Source organism: Oncorhynchus kisutch, linkage group LG21 (genome assembly GCF_002021735.2).
Source record: "Oncorhynchus kisutch isolate 150728-3 linkage group LG21, Okis_V2, whole genome shotgun sequence".
NCBI lineage: Eukaryota > Metazoa > Chordata > Actinopteri > Salmoniformes > Salmonidae > Oncorhynchus > Oncorhynchus kisutch.
Window position 1 is genome coordinate 30,434,630 of NC_034194.2, and position 19,953 is coordinate 30,454,582.

The 19,953-nt window shown below is 41.9% G+C and overlaps 1 protein-coding gene across 2 annotated transcripts; it reads right to left on the reverse strand.

Moving 5' to 3' along the window:
• Window positions 1-929: 929 nt before the first annotated feature.
• On the reverse strand, window positions 930-10,870 carry LOC109882498 (heme-binding protein 1). 2 transcript variants are annotated; one of them, XM_031800188.1, is made up of 6 exons: window positions 10,212-10,312; window positions 10,039-10,117; window positions 7,925-8,019; window positions 5,276-5,402; window positions 4,357-4,540; window positions 930-2,035 (listed from the first exon to the last, which is right to left on the reverse strand). In XM_031800188.1, the coding sequence occupies exons 2-6, from the start codon at window positions 10,058-10,060 to the stop codon at window positions 1,864-1,866; spliced, it is 600 nt and encodes a 199-aa protein (XP_031656048.1). In that variant the 5' UTR covers window positions 10,061-10,117; window positions 10,212-10,312; the 3' UTR covers window positions 930-1,863. The 2 variants fall into 2 exon arrangements, with proteins under 2 accessions (XP_031656048.1, XP_020330199.1); XM_020474610.2 differs by lacking the exon at window positions 10,039-10,117 and having other exon boundaries at window positions 10,212-10,870.
• Between the last annotated feature and the right edge of the window lie 9,083 nt (window positions 10,871-19,953).

The following is a 19,953-nucleotide window of genomic DNA, read 5'->3' on the forward strand; positions in this document are numbered from 1 at the left end:
CTCTTCTACATTTGCACACACTGTACAAAGATTTTTCTATTGTGTTATTGACTGTACGTTGTTTTTGTCGCACTGCTTTGCTTTATCTTGGCCAGGTCGCAGTTGTAAATGAGAACTTGTTCTCAACTGGCCTACCTGTCTAACTGTAATGTTCCCTGCAGAATTGAGACTAGGCCAAATAGGGGAGGCAGAAGCAAAATTCTGACTGACCAATAAGAGCGGGCTGTGGTTAATTTGGTTCTGCCCAGAAATGATATTCGTCTTACAGAAATCGGCAGCACATCTTGGACAATGTTCAACAATGTGGAAGCCATAAGTTGAAAAGTGTGGAAGCCGCATGCTGAAAAGGCACCAGGTGTCTCTAAAACAGCTATACCGTGTGCCTTTTGAAAAAAATGCAGACAGAGTGAAGCAACTGAGGACCGAGTATGTTCAGGTATGTTCAGTTTCAAGATGCCTGTTGTGAAAAATACCCCCCAAAATCTACATCATTGCAATCAGTAATTCTCTTTCCAAAATTTTAGAGGGTGATGGAGCTGGATGCTAACAAAAACCATCACAAATTCCTCTTTTTGGATGAGGCAGGCTTCAACCTGGCCAAGACGAGGAGAGGTCGGAATTTAATTGGCCAGCGTGCAACCATCCAAGTACCTGGACAACGTGGGGCCAACATCACCATGTGTGCAGCCATATTGGAAGATGGTGTGGTGAGACCTCGTATTGGATCATATAATGCAGCTCTCCTTGTAACCTTCCTTTATGAGCTAAATCGGGTCTGTAGAGCTGATGGAGTGACCTATGTCATTGTGTTGGATAATGTCAGGTTCCACCATGCTCAAATGGTGCAAGCATGGTTTCAGGCCCATCCACAATTTACCACCCTGTACTTACCCCCATTCTCTCCTTAACCCAATTGAGGAATTTTTCTCCACATGGTGGTGGAAGGTATATGATAGGTGCCCTCATGAACAAGCCACCCTTCTCCAGGCCATGGATGACGCATGCAATGACATCACGGCTAACCTGTGTCAGGCCTGGATTCACCAGAAGATTCTTCCCAAGATGTTTGGCTAATGAAAACATCCATTGTGATGTGGATGAGAACCTGTGGCCAAACCCACAAGACAGGTTTGATGGAAATATAGAAGTACAGTAATCAATCCATTGTTTAGCTTTTTACAGTAAGCCAGGTGAGGAGCTCTGCAGTTGACGTTTTACTGTAGTTTCTTAATTTTTTTGTAGCTAATTATTTTTGCTTTGATTCAAAAACCTGTTGTGACTATTGTATTTCATCAATAAATGTCTCATTTTGTTCAATGATTCCACTGTGTCTGTAGTATTCACTCTACTAGTTATTTTAGTAATGTACTTACATGTTTCATTATGGTACTACATGTATCACATATTTTGTACTACAATATATAATTTTTGTACGACCAACTACATAGAGTTTCACTATCTTGTGTGTGGGTGATCTAAATTAATGTTCCTATGGTATTTCATGATACATTTGCTATTTGAAATAATGATTTTGCAAGTGCAAGGTTTCATTAAATATATGAATGCACAATGCAATGTTTTGAACATGGGACAGCCTGTGTTACAAGTGATGAACGTTTTGGTTCTGAAATTGTGCCAAAGTGATCGTAAAAAACGATTATATTATCTGCCTGAGACCACAGCCCAAATAAAATATATTTTAAAAATGAAGCATACTTGTGTACTCGTTTCCTTGACGTAAACCGTACCCAATTTTATGAAATTCTGCTATTTTTGGTTTGTGTGAGGCTTTCGATTTGGTTCGCTGTAATGAGTGTTTATCATTTGTTTACTTTGTTAATAATGTAGTGCTACATAGCCACTTCAGCAGCGCTCCAGGAACCAGACTTCGTTGTGTCGGTGTGCGGCTGCGGGGCTGGTATAGCCGGCCACGATGAAGGACTCGCTCACACACAGCTGTGGAGAGTCCAGCACCTCGCCCAGAGCATGGATCTCCCCTAGGATAGAGGTCTCAGTAGTGGGTCCGCTGAACGACCTGACAGGAGTAGAGAGAAAGAGATGGATGAAAGGCTACACCGTTACTTTAAATCATTACATCATCACGTTGCAATAATAATGTGTATCCATGTATTATAATAGAAACATTATTTTTGTAAATATACACCGAATGTACAAAACATTAAGGACACCTGCTCTTTCCATGACAAACTGACTAGGTGATCCCTTATTGATGTCACTTGTTAAATCCACTTCAAAAATCAGTGTAGATTAAAGGGGAGGAGACAGGTTAACCTGTCTAGGAACGGGGTTCCACTAGCGATGAAATCGCAGGGCGCCAAATTCAATCAACAGAAATCTCATAATTCAAATTTCTCAAACATACAAGTATTAGACACCATTTTAAAAGATAAAATTCTCCTTAATCCAACCAGTGTCCGATTTCAAAAAACCTTTTCGGCGAAAGCAGAACAGATCACTATGTTAGGTCAGCAACTAGTCACAGAAAGCATACAGCGATTTTCCAACCAAAGAGAGCAGTCACAAAAAGCAGAAATAGGGAAAATGAATCACTAACCTTTGATATTCTTCATCAGATGACACTCCCAGGACAACATGTTACACAATACATGTATGTTTTGTTTCGATCAAGTTCATATTTATATCCAAAACATCCATTTTGCCTCCAAAACATCCTGTGAATTTGCACAGAGCCACATCAACTTAAAGAAATTCACATAATTAAAGATAAAGATCTCCTTAATGCAACCATTGTCAGATTTTTTAAAAACTATACGGAAAAAGCAAACCATAATCTGAGTACGGCGCTCAGAGACCAACACAACCCTAAAAAGATATCCGCCATGTTGGAGTCAACAGAAGTCAGAAACAGCATTATAAATATTCACTTCCCTTTGATCTTCATCAGAATGCACTCCCAGGAATACCAAATGTGAAAATGCTGCCCCCTAGCCCAAACAGGTTTTAAGGAAGGATTTTTAAACCTTGAAACATGGATTGTGTATGTGTGCCATTCAGAGGGTGAATGGGCAAGACACAAGATTTAAGTGCCTTTGAATGGGGTATGGTAGCAGGTGCCAGACGCACCAGTTTGTGTCAAGAACTGCAACGCTGCTGGGATTTTTCATGCTCAACAGTTTCCCGTGTGTATCAAGAATGGTCCACCACCCAAAGGATATCCAGCCAACTGTGGGAAGTATTGGAGTCAACATGGGCAAACATCCCTGTGGAACACTTGACACCTTGTAGAGTCCATGCCTCGATGAATTGAGGCTGTTCTGAGGGCAAAAGGGGGTTCAGTTCAATATTAGGAAGGTGTTCTTAATGTGTTGTACATTAAGTGTACACTACATGATTAAAAGTATATGGACATGTGCTAGTCAAACATCTCATTCCAAAATCAAGAACATTAATATAGAGTAGGTCCCCCCCTTTGCTGCTATAACAGCCTCCACTCATCTGGGAAGGGTTTCCACTAGATGTTGGAACATTGCTGCGGGGAATTGCTTCCATTCACCGCCAAAAGCATTAGTGAGGCCAGAACTGACGTTGGCCGATTAGGCCTGGCTTGCAGTCGGCGTTCCAATTCATCCCAATTTGTTTGATGGAGTTGAGGTCAGGGCTCTGTGCAGGCCAGTCAAGTTCTTCCACGTCTTCCACAAACGGATCTCAACAATCCGTTTCTATAAGGACCTCGCTTTGTGCATTGTCATGATGAAACAGGAAAGGGCCTTCCCCAAACTGTTCTCACAAAGTTGGAAACACAGAATTGTCTAGAATGTCATTGTATGCTGTAGCATTAAGATTTCCCTTCACTGGAACTAAGGGGCCTAGCCTGAACCAAGACAAACAGCCACAGACCATTATTGCTCCTCCAAACTTTACAATTGGCACTATGCAGTCGGGCAGGTAGTGTTCTCCCGGCATCCGCCAAAACCAGAATGCTCGGCCATGGAAACCCGTTTCATGAAGCTCCTGATAAACAGTTATTGTGCTGAAGTTGCTTCCAGAGGCAGTTTGGAACTTGGTAGTGAGTGTTGCAAACGAGGACAGACGCACTTCTATTCTGTGAGTTTGTGTGGCCTACCACTTCGCAGATGAGCTGTTGTTGCTCCTACAAGTTTCAGCTTCACAATAACTGTACTTACCGTTGACCGGGGCAGCTCTAGCAGGGCAGAGATTTTATGAACTGACTTGTTGGAAAGGTGGCATCCTATGACGGTGGCACGTTGAAAGTCACTGAGCTCTTCAGTAAGGCCATTCTACTGCCAATGTTTGTCTATGGATATTGCATGGCTGTGTGGTCGATTTTATACACCAGTCAACAACCCCCCTCACCTGCTGTAGATTACGGTGGCAGGCCATGTCTCCATGGTGATGTCAGGGTCAAAGGGCGTGGGGGGTTGGTCCTGGTGTTGGGATGGTAAGTAGTAGGCCACCGTCACATCTCTGGATAGGCTGGAGCGGGAGTCATCAGTCCTCACCACTGTCACAATGGGAAGGGTCATACCCAGGTAGTTACCTGGCACACACAGAGGGATGAGGAGGACCCAAACAGAAGTTAAAGGGATACTTTATTTGGGGATTTTGGCAATAAGGCCCTTTATTTACTTCTCCAGAGTCCAAGAAACTTGTGGATACCATGTCTCTGCATGCAGTTTGAAGGAAGTTACTAACTAGCGTTACACATAGACTTCCAGACATTGTGCAAACGCAAGTTGGCTTGCAAAACTACTTCCAACTTCTTTCTTACTGAACACAAAGACATACAAATAGGGCTGTCCCAACAAAAATAAATATTGGTTGACCAAGAGTAGTCTGTTCATTTGACCATTCGATTGGTCAAAATGTTAAAACTTGTATTTTTGAACATACATACAGTGAAGTTGAAAGTTTACATACACTTAGGTTGGAGTCAAACTCCAAGCCTATCAGAAGCTTCTAAAGCCATGATATCATTTTCTGGATTTTTCCAAGCCATTTAAAAGGCAGTCAACTTAGTGTATTTTTACTTCTGACCCACTGGAATTGTGATACAGTAAATTATAAGTGAAATAATCTGTCTGTTAACAATTGTCGGAAAAATTACTTGTGTGTCATGCACAAAGTAGATGTCCTAACCGACTTGCCAAAACTATAGTTTGTTCAAAATACATTTGTGGAGTGGATGAAAAAAAAAGAAGAGTTTTAATGACTCCAACATAAGTGTACGTAAACTTCAACTGTACATGGATCCTTATCTGCTACGCTCACTCACCTGAGGTATTCTGCTGGCAGATATATCTCATGAGCTTCATGAAGCCGGCACAGATGCTCTGCTCGTACGTGTCCTCTCGCACCGTGATACACGCCCATCTGGCCTGGTTGTAGACTCTCTTCTCATACTGCACAGGACAATGCATAGGGCAGAACAATGGACAAATGGTACGAGTGGCAGAGAGGGAAAGAATGAGAGAGAGCATGAGAGAAAGAGAGAAATGACAGACAGGGCTAGAAGTGCAGGGATAGATTAAAGGTTGCCCTTTTGCCTGGCTCAAGTGAACTGAGCTAGTTGAGCCTGTTCCTGAAGTTGCCCCATTGAGCAGATGATTTAAAGGTCCAATGCAGAAGTTTTTACCTATATATCAAATAATTTCTGAGTAATAATTAAGTACCTTATTGTGATTGCATTGAATTAAAATGGTCAAAAAGAAACAAAAATAACTTCTTAGCTAAGAGCAATTTCTCAAGCAATAATTTTTCTAGGACAGTCTGGGAGTTGTCTTAGTGGGGAAGGGAAAACTGAAAAAACTGTTGTTGGCAGAGAGGTTTGGACCTCTCTTATTGGTTTAAAAAATTTAACTCCTGTTGATGTCACCAGGCAGGCAGAAACTCCATCCCACCAAAACAGGCTGAAGTGTTCGGTCAGGTGTTTTTCCTCAAACAGCGCTAACAAAAAGGGCATGGTCATCATTTTTACAGTATTATTCTAACCTTAGTGTGGAAATATAAAAAACACAGAAAAAGCAAATGTTTGACTGCACTGAGGCTTTAATATTTTTTGGGGTTTTTAAAACAACCAAACTACAAAGAATTCCAATAGCCCAAAGCTGATCTTTCTGGTTCCTCCCCATTTTTTAAATGAAAGACAGCAAATGTATGGCATTTATGCCAGTTGGGCAAGTTGAGACCCCTATGTGTAGATGAAAGGTAGGCAATACTTTATATGACATTTCTGCATGTAAATACGGTGCATTCGGAAAGTATTCAGACCCTTTCCCCTTTTCCACATTTTCTTATGTTACAGCCTTATTCTAAAATGGAGTAAATAAATGTTTTTCCTCAATCTACACACAAAACCCCCATAATGACAAAGCGAAAACAGGTTTTTCAATTTTTTTGCAAATGTATTAAAAATAAATCAGAACAACCTTATTTACTGAGTATTCAGACCCTTTGCTATGAGACTCAAAATTAAGCTCAGGTGCATCCTGTTTCCATTGATCATTCTTGAGATGTTTCAACAACTTGGAGTCCACCTGTGGTAAATTCAAATGATTGGATATGATTTAGAAAAGCACACACCGGTCTATATAAAAAGATCCCACATTTGACAGTGCATGACAAAGCAAAAACCATGCCATGAGGTCGAAGGAATTATCCGTAGAGCTCCGAGACAGGATTGTGTCGAGGTACAGATCTGGGAAAGGGTACCAAAACATTTCTGCAGCATTGAAGGTCCGCAAGAACACAGTGGCCTCAATCATTCTTAAATGGAACAAGTTTGGAACCACCAAGACTCTTCCTAGAGCTGGCCGCCCGTTCCAAACTGACCTTTCAGGGGAGGTGACCAAGAACCCAATGGTCACTCTGACAGAGCTCCAGAGTTCCTCTGGAGAACCTTCCAGAAGGACAAACATCTCGGCAGCACTCCACCAATCAAGCCTTTATGGTCAGACGGAAGCCAGTAAAAGTCACATGACAGCCCGCTTGGAGTTTGCCAAAAGGCACCTAAAGGATTCTCAGACCATGAGAAACAAGAGACTCTCTGGCACTATCCCTACAGTGAGGCATGGTGGTGCCAGCATCATGCTGTGGGGATGTTTTTCAGCAGCAGGGACTGGGAGACCAGTCAGGATCGAGGAAAAGATGAACAGAGCAAAGTAGAGAGAGATCCTTGATGAAAACCTGCTCCAGAGCACTCAGGACCTCAGACTGGGGCGAAGCTTCACCTTCCAACAGGACAATAACACTAAGCACACAGCCAAGCCAACACAGGACTGGCTTGGGGAGAAGTCTCTGAATGTCCTTGAGTGACCCAGCCAGAGCCCGGACTTGAACCCGATCAAACATCTCTGGAGAGACCTGAAAATAGCTGCGCAGCGACGCTCCCCATCCATAATAATTTAAGTACATTTCCCCCAAAAACTTTTTGTTTTCTCATTATGGGGTATTGTGTGTACATTGACGAGGGGGGGAAAAAACATTTAAATCAATTTTAGAATAAGGCTGTAATGTAACACATTTTGGAAAAAGTCAAGGGGTCTGAATCATTTCCGATTGCACTGTAGCTAATTTCGGGTAACCCCCCCCCCCCCCCAAAAAAAATACTTCTGACTTGCCTGACGGGCAATTACATTTCACACCGAATGTCAATCCCTGGAATTGATTGATAAAGAAAGCAATAGAGAGCTATATAAAAAGAGTGGTAGATATTCATTTATCTTCTTTAACTCAAATTAAAATGCTCAAAGGCTTGCATCAATACTGTTAATTACAATGCTCCCTGTTTACTCAAACTCAATGAAATCATGAAATCAAGCTGAGAATATAAGATAGGCTAGATAAAGCCTGTCCATCTTTCCCTACTGGGTGATGGGGACAGAGGGAGCAATGAATGAGTACAAAGGGGGCTAGACTAGCTTACATTCTCTTTGCATGTGATCAGTGTGAAGGGGACTTTCTCCCTGTCCATCGTGCTCTCTGTGTCTGAGGTGAGCTGTTGGATGGGCTGGGCCATGTCTGGAAGGAAAGAGAGAGAGGGGTTAGAGACTGGCGTCACACAATGCCACCTACAAGATAAATGACCACACAAGTGGTCGGTTTCTCTTCCTCAGATGGCATACAGCACAATAATAATTATACTGCTGTGCTGTAGTACACTGGGCTTCTGTGTAAAGGAAACAGTTTATGAAAATAATCTTATAACATAATTGAAAAATCAGTTTGAAAACAATTAGACCATTTCAAAACAGATTTGGACTAGGCTAGTGTATTGAATGTTACATTCCTTTTTATTGTATATATTTTATTACAGGAGTCGCTAGTGCGCGATGAGACAAGGATATCCCTGCCGGCAAAACACTCCCGAACACGGAGGACGCTGGGCCAATTTTGCGCTGCCCCATGGACCTTCCAGTCGCGGCCGGCTGCGACAGAGCTTGGACTCGAACCCAGAATCTCTAGTGGCACAGCTAACACTGCGGTGCAGTGCCTTAGACCACTGCGCCACTCGGGAGGCCTGAATGCTACATTTCTGACAAAGTCTTTCTCACTGAGACGAGTGACTGAAGTTTAGGAAGCAATGCGAACCCTAAGGAAGCACATGATAGGAACATTTAGGTCAGATGGACAGGTTTGCCACCATTTTGGGTGGTCTGTGCACTGCAGAATCCAATGTACACTTAAGTTGGACGCAAATTAGCTTTGGGGTTATCGTACACTGCAGAACCTTGGCCTGCGTCCAAATGACACAAATTAACTTTGAGGTCGTCTTTAATCAAGCACCATTCTCTCCCTGATCAACTAGCCTAAAATTTTAAAGCTTTTGTTTGTTTTCCTTATGTGGCCTATGACCTACTTTCTGTATTGGAGGAAAACAGCTACGCTAACATCTCGACCACAACGTGCACGAGCATTGCAAAATAAATGTACATGTTATTCAATCATTGCACGTAGCAAGGCGCCAAAATAGAATTTGGTTCCATTTGTGACGCTTGACTGCAGCAAGTCCCGCCTCTCCGAACTCCTCATTGGTTTTTAAGAGCATATACCCACGTGTCATTTAAAGATGAACTGAGGTCCACACTCCAGTCAGTGGTGGTAATGCACCTTAGTTGGTTGCTAACCACCATATAAAGTCCAAAGAAGAAGAAACCTGAATGAGGAGAGATTACTAGAAACAAACTCAGTTTACCCTTTTATCTGTGGATTAATTGTCAGAGTAGAGGACATTGTGCATTTCAGGTAAAATAACAACCAAATGTTTATATCCCAGGACAAATAAGCTAGCAACAGCAAGCTAACTATTGCCATAAACGTTTAATGCTTTTCAACCTGTCCAAGTTCAGAGTTCGTTTTGATAGTTAAACCTTCGTGTCCTGATCGTGTCTGGTGTGGGTGGACAAATATAAACATGCGTGCGAGTGGTCTGGTCAGCATGTAAATGTTGTACCCATCTGCACTAGAACCAAAATAACCTAGGCCCATTCAGCTGTTTAGCTCTGAGCTGTGGCTACAAAAAACAAACTCACTCAAATCTGATTATAACCCACCATTTTGTGACTATGAAAGGGCAAACAGGCTTTTGCATATCTAAAATGTTTATCTAAACTACCTAGCCAGTAGGCCTAGGTCTACTCCACTAAATAACATCTAAAGGTGTAGGTGTTATTCTCCATCTTACAACAGGTTGAATAGTGCAGGCCAGTTTCAGTCACGGTTTCTCTCACAGCTAACCATTTACTTTGATGGTCTATTTATTTCCCTTCAAAAGCTGATTCTGAAAGGGTGAGTTGTCCCCTTTCCCTAATGTTGTGAACAAAGTTCAGACCTGTACAATTAACCTACATTTTCCATAACGACATTGAGTTCTCAGTCCATTATACTACATAATAACATGTGCCAATAGAAATGTGTACTTAGTATGCTTGATGAGAAATTGTGTATCTTGTGTTGCTGGTCCAAGTCATCTTCTGCCATAATGGGCCAGAAATGATTTAAAATCAAAATGGTTTACATGTAAATACAGACTTCACTTACGGCGTTTTCCCCACTTACACATCACGCTGTAAAGGATAGTGGTTCAAGTAGCGTTCGAATAAACCAGGCGTTTGTCAGTCTGCGAGGGGAGCAAGGAGTGAATCAAACGTTTCTGGTGCAGGACAATGTGTGCATGCTTGCATTTCGACCCTAGAGCAATCACCCCCTCTTACCCTGGGGAATTTGAACATGATGCTCTCTGCCAATGTCCTGCCAGTAGTTTAACAGGCGATCCTGACCCTCTTCTTCCATAGCATCGTTTACCCCATCCGCCCCCCCGCTTCTGCAGAGGTCTGAATCGAAGTCATCCTCGTTGAAGGCATCCAAGTCCTCTAGCGTGATAGTGGGTCTTGATCCAGATTCACCCCCGCGACTGTCACCTCCTTCGCCACTCATGTGACAGCCTCCTCCATTCATGGTTATTTTGACAGAAGTGCCCAAAAACGATTTGCAACAGTCGCAGATCTCCAGCGGGGGGGAAGATTGTTGAAGCGATAACAGCAGGCCAGCAAGTCCAGAAAACTTTACAAACGAAACGAAGGAATCATGACAACCACGGCATTAGGTCGACAGTGCCTGTCAAATACGTACGACTGATGTACAAAGTATAATATTGTTAGTAAAACCACCGGGTTCTTGTGCACATAAAGCAACTTCGAATGTCTCTTTCCCCGTGCGGTGATGACTTGTATTTTAATTGCAAGGCTCTCTCTGGTCACATGGCATACAATGGGTCGTCACTAGTTACCCCAGCTACAAATGGCTAAACACCGTCCATTTCTGAATGTTATCTTCTTCAAATCAAATCCTCTTCAAATTTAAACTTAACCACACTGCTAACCGTATGCCCAACCCTAACCTTAAATGTAGGCCAAAAAGCGAGTTGTATTTTTCAGGATTTTGACTTTGTGGTTGTGTAACTACTGACAACTCATGCGGAGGAAGGAGAACAGTGTGTGGGTGTGAAAGGCGTAGTTCTCTGATAGGTGAAGAAAACATCTAAATGTATAAAACATATACATGATTAACTTTGACATTACCTTGGTGGAAATATATTTGCGCATTTCTTTTTTTAAGTGTGCAAATTCAAGGGGAAAATAGTTTTCCTTCTGTTCAAAAAGTGTGTAAAGAGACTTCTCATTTATGAAGGAATCAGGTAGGAAAATAATCCAGATTGTTTTAGTTTATGACAGTTGAAAATACAAGTAAATTGCTCAGTGTGTATTTTATAAATCCACTCTGTCAATCAATGGATCAATCGAATCATATTTCCCCTTTCAGCTCATTCATTAATGTCCGGGCACATATTGACTTCCCTGAGCACCAGATAAACCCCCAGTATGATCTATTTTAATTGTACATGGCCATGAGGAGGGTTACATCAGAGATGATGGAAACTCATTCCTGCCACATTTTCTTTTCTTTTAATGTAGATACTGTCTCCAAATCTTGAGTTACAAAAATTATAATTTAGAGATACCATTAAAAGAAATGGTGGCGGAATGGGCTTCCATAGAGATACCTTTTTGTGGGTTACACAAACAAATGGATGTGGAAGTGACCCACAGGTTGTTCTGGCAACTAATACATACAGTTGAATACCTATTCACCCTGTTTGGATTTCTTCAGATTTTGTGTTTCAAAGTGGGATTAAAATGCATTTTATTGTCATGTTTTGTCAATGATCTACACAAAATACTCATGTCAGTGAAAGAAAAATGAAATATGAATATGCCTTGATTAGATACAGTATGTATTCACCCCCCTGAAACAATACATGTTAGAAACACCTTTGGCAGAAATTACAGCTGGGAGTCTTCTTGGGTAAGTCTCTTAGAGCGTTGCACACCTGGATTGTGCAATATTTGCCCATTGTTATGAAAACAATTCTTCAAGGTTTTGGTGATAATGGCCAGAGAGCAATTTCCAAGTCTTACCATAGATTTTCAAGCAGATTTAAGTCAAAAATGTAACTTGGCCACTCAGGAGCATTCACTGTCTTCTTGGTAAGCACTCAGAAGCATTCACTGTCTTCTTGGTAAGCAACAACGGTGTAGATTTGGCTGTGTGTTGTAGGTTATTGTCCTGCTGAAAGGTGAATTACTCTCCCACTGTCTGGTGTAAAGCAGACTAAAGTAGGTTTTCTTCTAGGATTTTGCCTGTGCTTAGCTCCATCCCGGTTCTTTTCATCCTGAAAAACTCCCCAGTCTTTGTTAACGTCAAGCATACGCATACCATGATGCAGCCACCATCGTGCTTGAAAAAAAGGAGGCACTTACTCAGTAATGTCTTCTGTTGGATTTGCCCCAAACATAAGGCTTTACATTCAGGCCAAGGTCATTATTATGGTGGCCGTTGAACTCTGTAGCTGTTTTTAAATCTCCAATGGCCTCATGGTGACATCCCTGGGCTGTTTCCAACCTGTCCTGCGGCTCAGTTAAAAAGGATGACTGTATCTTTGATGTGACTGGGAGCTTTATTACAATAAGTATTCACTTGACCATGCTTAAAACCTGTTAAGGCTAGGGCAGAATACTGCCCTGGTGAAATGCGTGCCCATAGTAAACAGAAAAAGAATCTGTAAAAAATTGCTAATATATGCATATAATAAATATTACTGAATAGAAAACACTCTAAAGCTTCTAAAACCGTTTAAATTATGTCTGTAAGTAAAGCAGAACTCTCAGGGCACTCATTCTCCCAAACTCTCTCTTGTCATCCAAAAAGTTGGCCCAACTTTGACGTCATCGCCCCCACCCTTCCCAAGCACCTACGGTCCTGGGAACAGTTCCTATGCCTTCAGCGCGGTGTCCGCTTTCAATGGGGCTTCTCATTGTGTGAATCGCGCGCTCACGAGATTAATGACGTACCGAATCCTTTCGGTCGCGCGAGATCTCACGCGCATTCTGCGCCTGTGGTGTCTTTCTTTCAAGATTGATTAAACGATGCGTGTGTTTCTCTTTGTCCTGAGAATTGCGGTGAAGCTATATAGCATGCTAACGCTGTGTTCTGAACCAAGTTTGACAAGTTTAGTCGACATATAATATGTAATTTCGACGTTTTGGTGCGAACTAACTTTACTTTTTGGCTGCATTTCAACCGAAATATGTCGTGTTTGATAACCGAAAGACACAGACTTCAAAACTAAAGCTGTTTTTGGTAAGTATAAACCCTTCCAGGTCTTCTGATGGAAGAACAGCAAAGGTAAGGGAACATTTATGTGTTAAATTTGGGTTTCTGTGGAGGAGCCAAAATGCTAATTCCTGAGCGCCGACTCACATTATAGCCTAGTGAACGAAATCTGTAAAGTTAAAAATAAATGTAACACAGCTGTTTTATTAAGAAGAAGTGTATCTTTCTAAGTATATGTAGAACATGTATATTTAGTCAACGTTTATGATGTGTATTTCTGTTATCTGGCAGAGTTACCATAATTTCTCCAGGCATTGTTGTAGCATTTTTTAGCCATGACCTTCTATGTAAACCGTGATTTATGGATATAATTAGCATATTATTGAAAAAAACAAATGTACTGTATAACATGTCCTATTCCTGTCATCTGATGAAGACTTTCAAAAGGTTAGTGAATTATTTTACTTTTAATCCTGCTTTTGTGATTGCATCTAATGTTCTACAAAATGGCTATGTAAATTAGCCTATCTTTGGTGGTGGTTTGACATAAATATGTGCTATGTTTTCGCCGTAAAACATTTTAGAAATCTGACTTGGTGGCTAGATGAACAAGGTGTTTATCTTTCATTTGAGCTATTGGACTTGTTAATGTGTGGAGGTTAAATATTTCTAAGAATATTTTTTTGCGTTCTGTGTGCTACTGTGTCAGTTGAGCAGTGGGGGGAGGTGCCCTAGCGGGACGTGTGGTGCCAAGTAGTTTAAACTGATATTCAATGTTTGATTTGTTATTGTTACCCATCTACCAATCACTGCCCTTCTTTATGAGGCCTTTGAAAAGCTCCCTGGTCTTTGTAGTTGAATCTGTGCTTGAAATTCAATATTTGACGTTGTATGTATGGGGGACAGAGGAATGGGTAATCATTCAGAAATCAAGTTTCCCTCTCTTATTTCATACAGAATGAGTCCATGTAACTTACTATGCGATTTGTTAAGCAAAATTTTACTCCTGAACTAATTTAGACTGGCCTAAATGAAGGGGGTGAATACTTATGCAACCAGGGCCGACTAGCCTTTTGGGGGGCCCTAAGCGAGTTTTGTAACAAACATTATAAAACATTTCATGCAATTATACTCATTCAATTTGAGCAGTTTTAAAGCAAAACCTACAGTTCTACACATTTTGCCATCGGGCAGAGAGAAAATCGGGCAGCAATTTTCTAAAAAAACAATTCATGCAATTCTACCCATTTTTTTCCCCAATTGGGTGGAAGGAAATATTTGCAGTTTTAAATCTTATTTCCAGCAATTTTACTCATTTTGCCATGACTCATGCCATGTTAATGATAGTGGAGTGAGAGTGACTAACATATCAATGTGGGTCCCCTGGAGGTCAGGGTGCGTGCCCGGTCTATATTCTGTCATTATTACTACAAGCTTATATAACTGGCTAGACTAACATAACAATCTAATAATTGTTGCACAACCAAATGTTGAATTTGCACCTTGTTCATTATACACTGAACAAAAATATTAACACATGTAAAGTGCTGGTCTCATGTTTCATGAGCTGAAATAAAAGATCCCAGAAAATGTCCCAATGCACACAAACATTTTTTCAGCATCTCCACTTTGGCAAAAAAATATTGTTGTACAATAACAGTATCTTGTAGGATTCAATAGTTGGAATTTTAAGTTGTTGCCCTGTCCCTTTCTCTGTGATGTTATTCGAATGGAATCCAGACATTTACATCTGTCACGGTCGTCCTCCTCTTCATCTGAAGAGGATAGGCGAGAAGGATCGGAGAACCAAAATGCGGCGTGGTATGTGTTCATCATGAATTTTAATAAAGAAAACACTGAACACTGAAACACTATACAAAAACAGTAAACAAAATAACAACCGTGACACTAATGCGAACTGTGCTGAAACAAGCAATCAACATAGACAATCACCCACAAACAAACAGTGCAACCCAGGCTACCTAAGTATGATTCTCAATCAGAGACAACTAATGACACCTGCCTCTGATTGAGAACCATACAGGGCCCGAAACATAGAAATCCCCAAATCATAGAAAATCAAACATAGACTGCCCACCCCAACTCACGCCCTGACCAAACTAAATAATAAATACAAAACAAAGGAAATAAAGGTCAGAACGTGACAACATCAAAAGGTGAAAAACATCCACATCAAATTGAAATATTTTTCTTTATCGAATAACACGAAAGTAACCACTTTTTGAAGTATTCATTTACCATCCTCACAAACCACTTTTACATGAGTGTATTGTACATAGGCTGGTCATCTAGGGTTGTACCTGTGGAGTTCCCATCATCATGAAGACAATTCATAATAAGGTAATTGAGTACATTGAGAAATCAAGTGGTATGTGATGTGGTGATGTGGCTCAATTGGTAGGGAATGGTGCTAGGGTTGTGGGTTCGATTCCCATGGTGGACTAGTATGAAAATGTATGCTCTGGATAAGAGCGTCTACTGAAAAGCAATGAATGGATCATTTCAGTTTTCACATAGAAATCAGTTATATTTGCAAAGTATTTCAAGAAACTAGAATTATTTTCATATTCCACAAGTAATATCAGATGAACTGTTTTGTACAGATAATTATCAGACTCAAGTTACAAATGCTGTTGCAAGAAAATATAATGTTAATTTCTTTACCATAAGCTTTCTCCAATGTCGTTTTAGAGAAATTGGCAATACGTCCAACCGGCTTCACAACAGACCACGTGTAACCACACCAGCCCAGCACCTCCACATCTGGCTTTTTCACCTGAGACCAGCCATCCGGACAGCTGATGAAACTGTGGGTTTGCACAACCAAAGAATGTCTGCACAGACTGTCAGAAAACATCTCAGGGAAGCTCATCGTCCTCACCAGGGTCTTGACCTGACTGCAGTTTGGCGTCCTAACCGACTTCAGTGGGCAAAAGCTCACCTTCTATGGCCACTGGCACGCTGGAGAAGTGTGCTCTTCACGGATGAATCCCGGTTTCAACTGTACCGGGCAGATGGCAGGCAGTGTGTATAGCGTCGTGTGGGCGAGAAGGTTTTCTGATGTCAACTTTGTGAACAGAGTGCCCCATGGTGGCGGTGGGGTTATGGTATGGGCAGGCATAAGCTATGGAAAACAAACAAAATTGTATTTGATCAATGTCAGTTTGAATGCACATAAATACCATGAGGAGATCCCGAGGCCCATTATCGTGCCATCTGCCACCATCAAATCAAATTTTATTGGTCACATACACATGGTTAGCAGATGTTAATGCGATTGTAGCGAAATGCTTGTGCTTCTAGTTCCGACAGTGCAGTAATATCTAACAAGTAATCTAACAATTCCACAATGACTACCTAATACACACAAATCTAAGTAAAGAGATGGAATAAGAATATATACATATAAATATATGGATGTGCGATGACTGAGCGGCATAGGCAAGATGGTATAAAATAAAAATCGAATCAAATTTTATTAGTCACATGCAGATGCAGTGCCCTAGACCACTGCGCCACCCGGTCGCAGCCGGCCACGACCGGGAGGTCCATGGGGTGACGCACAATTGGCCTAGCGTCGTCCGGGTTAGGGAGGTAGGGATATCCTTGTCTCATCGCGCATTAGCAACTCCTGTGGCGGGCCGGGCACAGTGCATGCTAACCAGGTCGCCAGGTGCACGGTGTTTACTCCGACACATTGGTGCGGCTGGCTTCCGGTTTTGATGCGAGCTGTGTTAAGAAGCAGTGCGACTTGGTTGGGTTGTGTTTCAGAGGACGCATGGCTTTCGACCTTCGTCTCTCCCGAGCCTGTACGGGAGTTGTAGCGATGAGACAAGATAGTAACTACTAACAATTGGATACCACGAAATTGGGGAGAAAAGGGGGTAAAATTCAAAAACACAGATAAAAGTAACAAATGATTAGAGCATGTCACTGCTGTTCAAAGGAGAGGACCAAGGTGCAGCGTTGTGAGCTTACATTTTCTTTATTAATCCAAATGACGCCAAAAAAACAATAAACACTACAAAAAAACAAACCGTGACGCTCACAAGCAAAGTGCTCTTAACAAAGTCAACCCCCCACAAACACAGCTGAGAAAAAGGGTACCTAAGTATGGTTCCCAATCAGAGACAACGAAAGATAGCTGTCTCTGATTGAGAACCATACCCGGCCAAAAACAAAGAAATAGAAAACAGAGAACACAAAACATAGAATGCCCACCCCAACTCACGCCCTGACCAAACTAAAATAAAGACATAAAAAGAATATCTAAGGTCAGGGCGTGACAGAGCAGCAGTAAAATAATGAGACTCTATACAGGGGGGTACTGATACAGAGTCAATGTGCTGGGGCACCGATTAGTTGAGGTAGTATGTACATGTAGGTAGAGTTTATACATATGAGATGAGTAATACAAGATATGTTAACATTATTAAAGTGACTAGTGATCCATTTATTAAAGTGGCCAATGATTTCAAGTCTGTATGTAGGCAGCAGCCTCTCTGTGCTAGTGATGGCTGATTAACAGTCTGATGGCCTTGAGATAGAAACAGTTTTTCAGTCTCTCGGTCCCAGCTTTGATGCGCCTATACTGACCTCGGCTTCTGGATGGTAGCGGTATGAACAGGCAGTGGCTCAGGTGGTTGTTGTCCTTGATGATATTTTGGCCTTCCTGTGACATCGGGTGCTGTAGCTGTCCTGGAGGGCAGGAAGTTATCCCCTGGTGATTGTACAGACCGCATCACCCTCTGGAGAGCCTTGCGGTTGCGGGCGGTGCAGTTGCCGTACCAGGCGGTGATACAGCCTGACAGGATGCTCTCAATTGTGCATCTGTAAAAGTTTGTGAGGGTTTTAGGTGACACTCCAAATTTCTTCAGCCTCCTGAGGTTGAAGAGGTCCATCCACTGTTTGTGTGGGTGGACCATTTCAGTTTGTCTGTGATGTGTACGCTGAGGAACTTAAAACTTTCCACCTTCTCCACTGCAGTCCCGTCGATGAGGATAGGGGGTGCTCCCTCTGCTGTTTCCTGAAGTCCACGATAATCTCCTTTGTTTTGTTGACGTTGAGTGAGAGGTTGTTTTCCTGACGCCACACTCCGAGGGCCCTCACCTCCTCCCTATAGGCTAGCTCGTTGCTGTTGGTGATCAAGCCTACTACTGTTGTGTCATCTGCAAACTTAATGATTGAGTTGGAGGCATGCATGGCCACGCAGTCATGGGTGAACAGGGAGTACAGAAGGGGGCTCAGCACGCACCCTTGTGGGGCCCCAGTGTTGAAGATCACCTCATATGCAAGACCCCATGTCCCAAGGATCTATACACAATGCCAGGAAGCTGAAACATCCAGTTCTTCCATGGCCTGCATACTCATTGAGCCTGTTTGAGATGCTCTGGATTGCCGCATATGACAGCGTGTTCCAGTTTGCCAATATCCAGGGACTTTGCATCGCCGTTTAAAGATGAGTGAAACGATATTCCACAGGCCACAATCAACAGACTGATCAACTCTATGTGAAGGAGATGTGTCACGCTGCATCAGGCAAATGGTGGGCACACCAGATACTGACTGGTTTTCTTTTTTTAAAGGTATCTGTGACCAACAGATGCATATCCTTGTTCCCAGTCATGTGAAATCCATAGATTGGGGCCTAATGAATTTATTTAAATTTACCCATTTCATTAACTCAGCAAAATGTTTGAAGATGTTGCATGTTGTGTTTTTGTTCAGTGTACTACTGTAACCCTCAACAGTAAGTTGAGACCCCGACTGACTTCCAAAAAAAAAAAATGTTCCGGGGACCCTAAGTTGTCACTTATGTCGCTAATGCTATGGAGCCGGCCCTGTTTGCAACAACTATATTTTCGCTATTTAATAAAATGTGTAGAATTTTCTTATCACATTGACATTATAGAGTATTTTGTGTAGATCAATGACAAAAAAATCACGACACGGACACGATCGGACACGATTGAAAGCATGTGATTTACTGAAATAGCTCTCTGATTTTGTTGATTGGTATGTGATCCTTTCAGTCTGACCCTTACAGACTGAAGGAACACTTCTTGGTAACTCACCTTCAAGCCTTAATAAATACTCAGCTGGAAGGGCTCTCATACCCAGCCAGGTCACCCGTGGTACAGAACAGGTCACTATTCAACGTCCATCCATATCTTATACAAGTCAAAGGTTTGGACACACCTACTCATTCAAGGGTTTTTCTTTAGTTTGACTATTTTCTACATTGTAGAATAATAGTGAAGACATCAAAAGGCAAATTTTAAATTAAAAACCTGTTAAGGCTAGGGCAGAATACTGCCCCCGTTGGTGAAATGTGTGCCCATAGTAAACAGAAAAAAAATCTGTAAAAAATTGCTAATATATGCATATAATAAATATAAATATAATATATTCTCCCAAACTCTCTCTTGTCATCCAAAAAGTTGGCCCAACTTTGACGTCATCGCCCCCACCCTTCCCAAGCACCTACGGTCCTGGGAACAGTTCCTATGCCTTCAGCGCGGTGTCCGCTTTCAATGGGGCTTCTCATTGTGTGAATCGCGCGCTCACGAGATTAATGACGTACCGAATCCTTTCGGTCGCGCGAGATCTCACGCGCATTCTGCGCCTGTGGTGTCTTTCTTTCAAGATTGATTAAACGATGCGTGTGTTTCTCTTTGTCCTGAGAATTGCGGTGAAGCTATATAGCATGCTAACGCTGTGTTCTGAACCAAGTTTGCTTTACTTTTACTTTTACTTTTACTT

What these genes read in the sequence shown, in the direction of transcription:
- LOC109882498 (XM_020474610.2), bottom strand. Translation starts at nt 10,455, where the DNA reads ATGAATGGAGGAGGCTGTCACATGAGTGGCGAAGGAGGTGACAGTCGC. An exon ending in TGATCACATGCAAAGAGAAT is followed by an intron (nt 5,403 to 7,924) that starts GTAAGCTAGTCT and finishes TGTCCTGTGCAG; the next exon opens with TATGAGAAGAGAGTCTACAA. An exon ending in GCCACCGTAATCTACAGCAG is followed by an intron (nt 2,036 to 4,356) that starts GTGAGGGGGGTT and finishes TACTCCTGTCAG; the next exon opens with GTCGTTCAGCGGACCCACTA.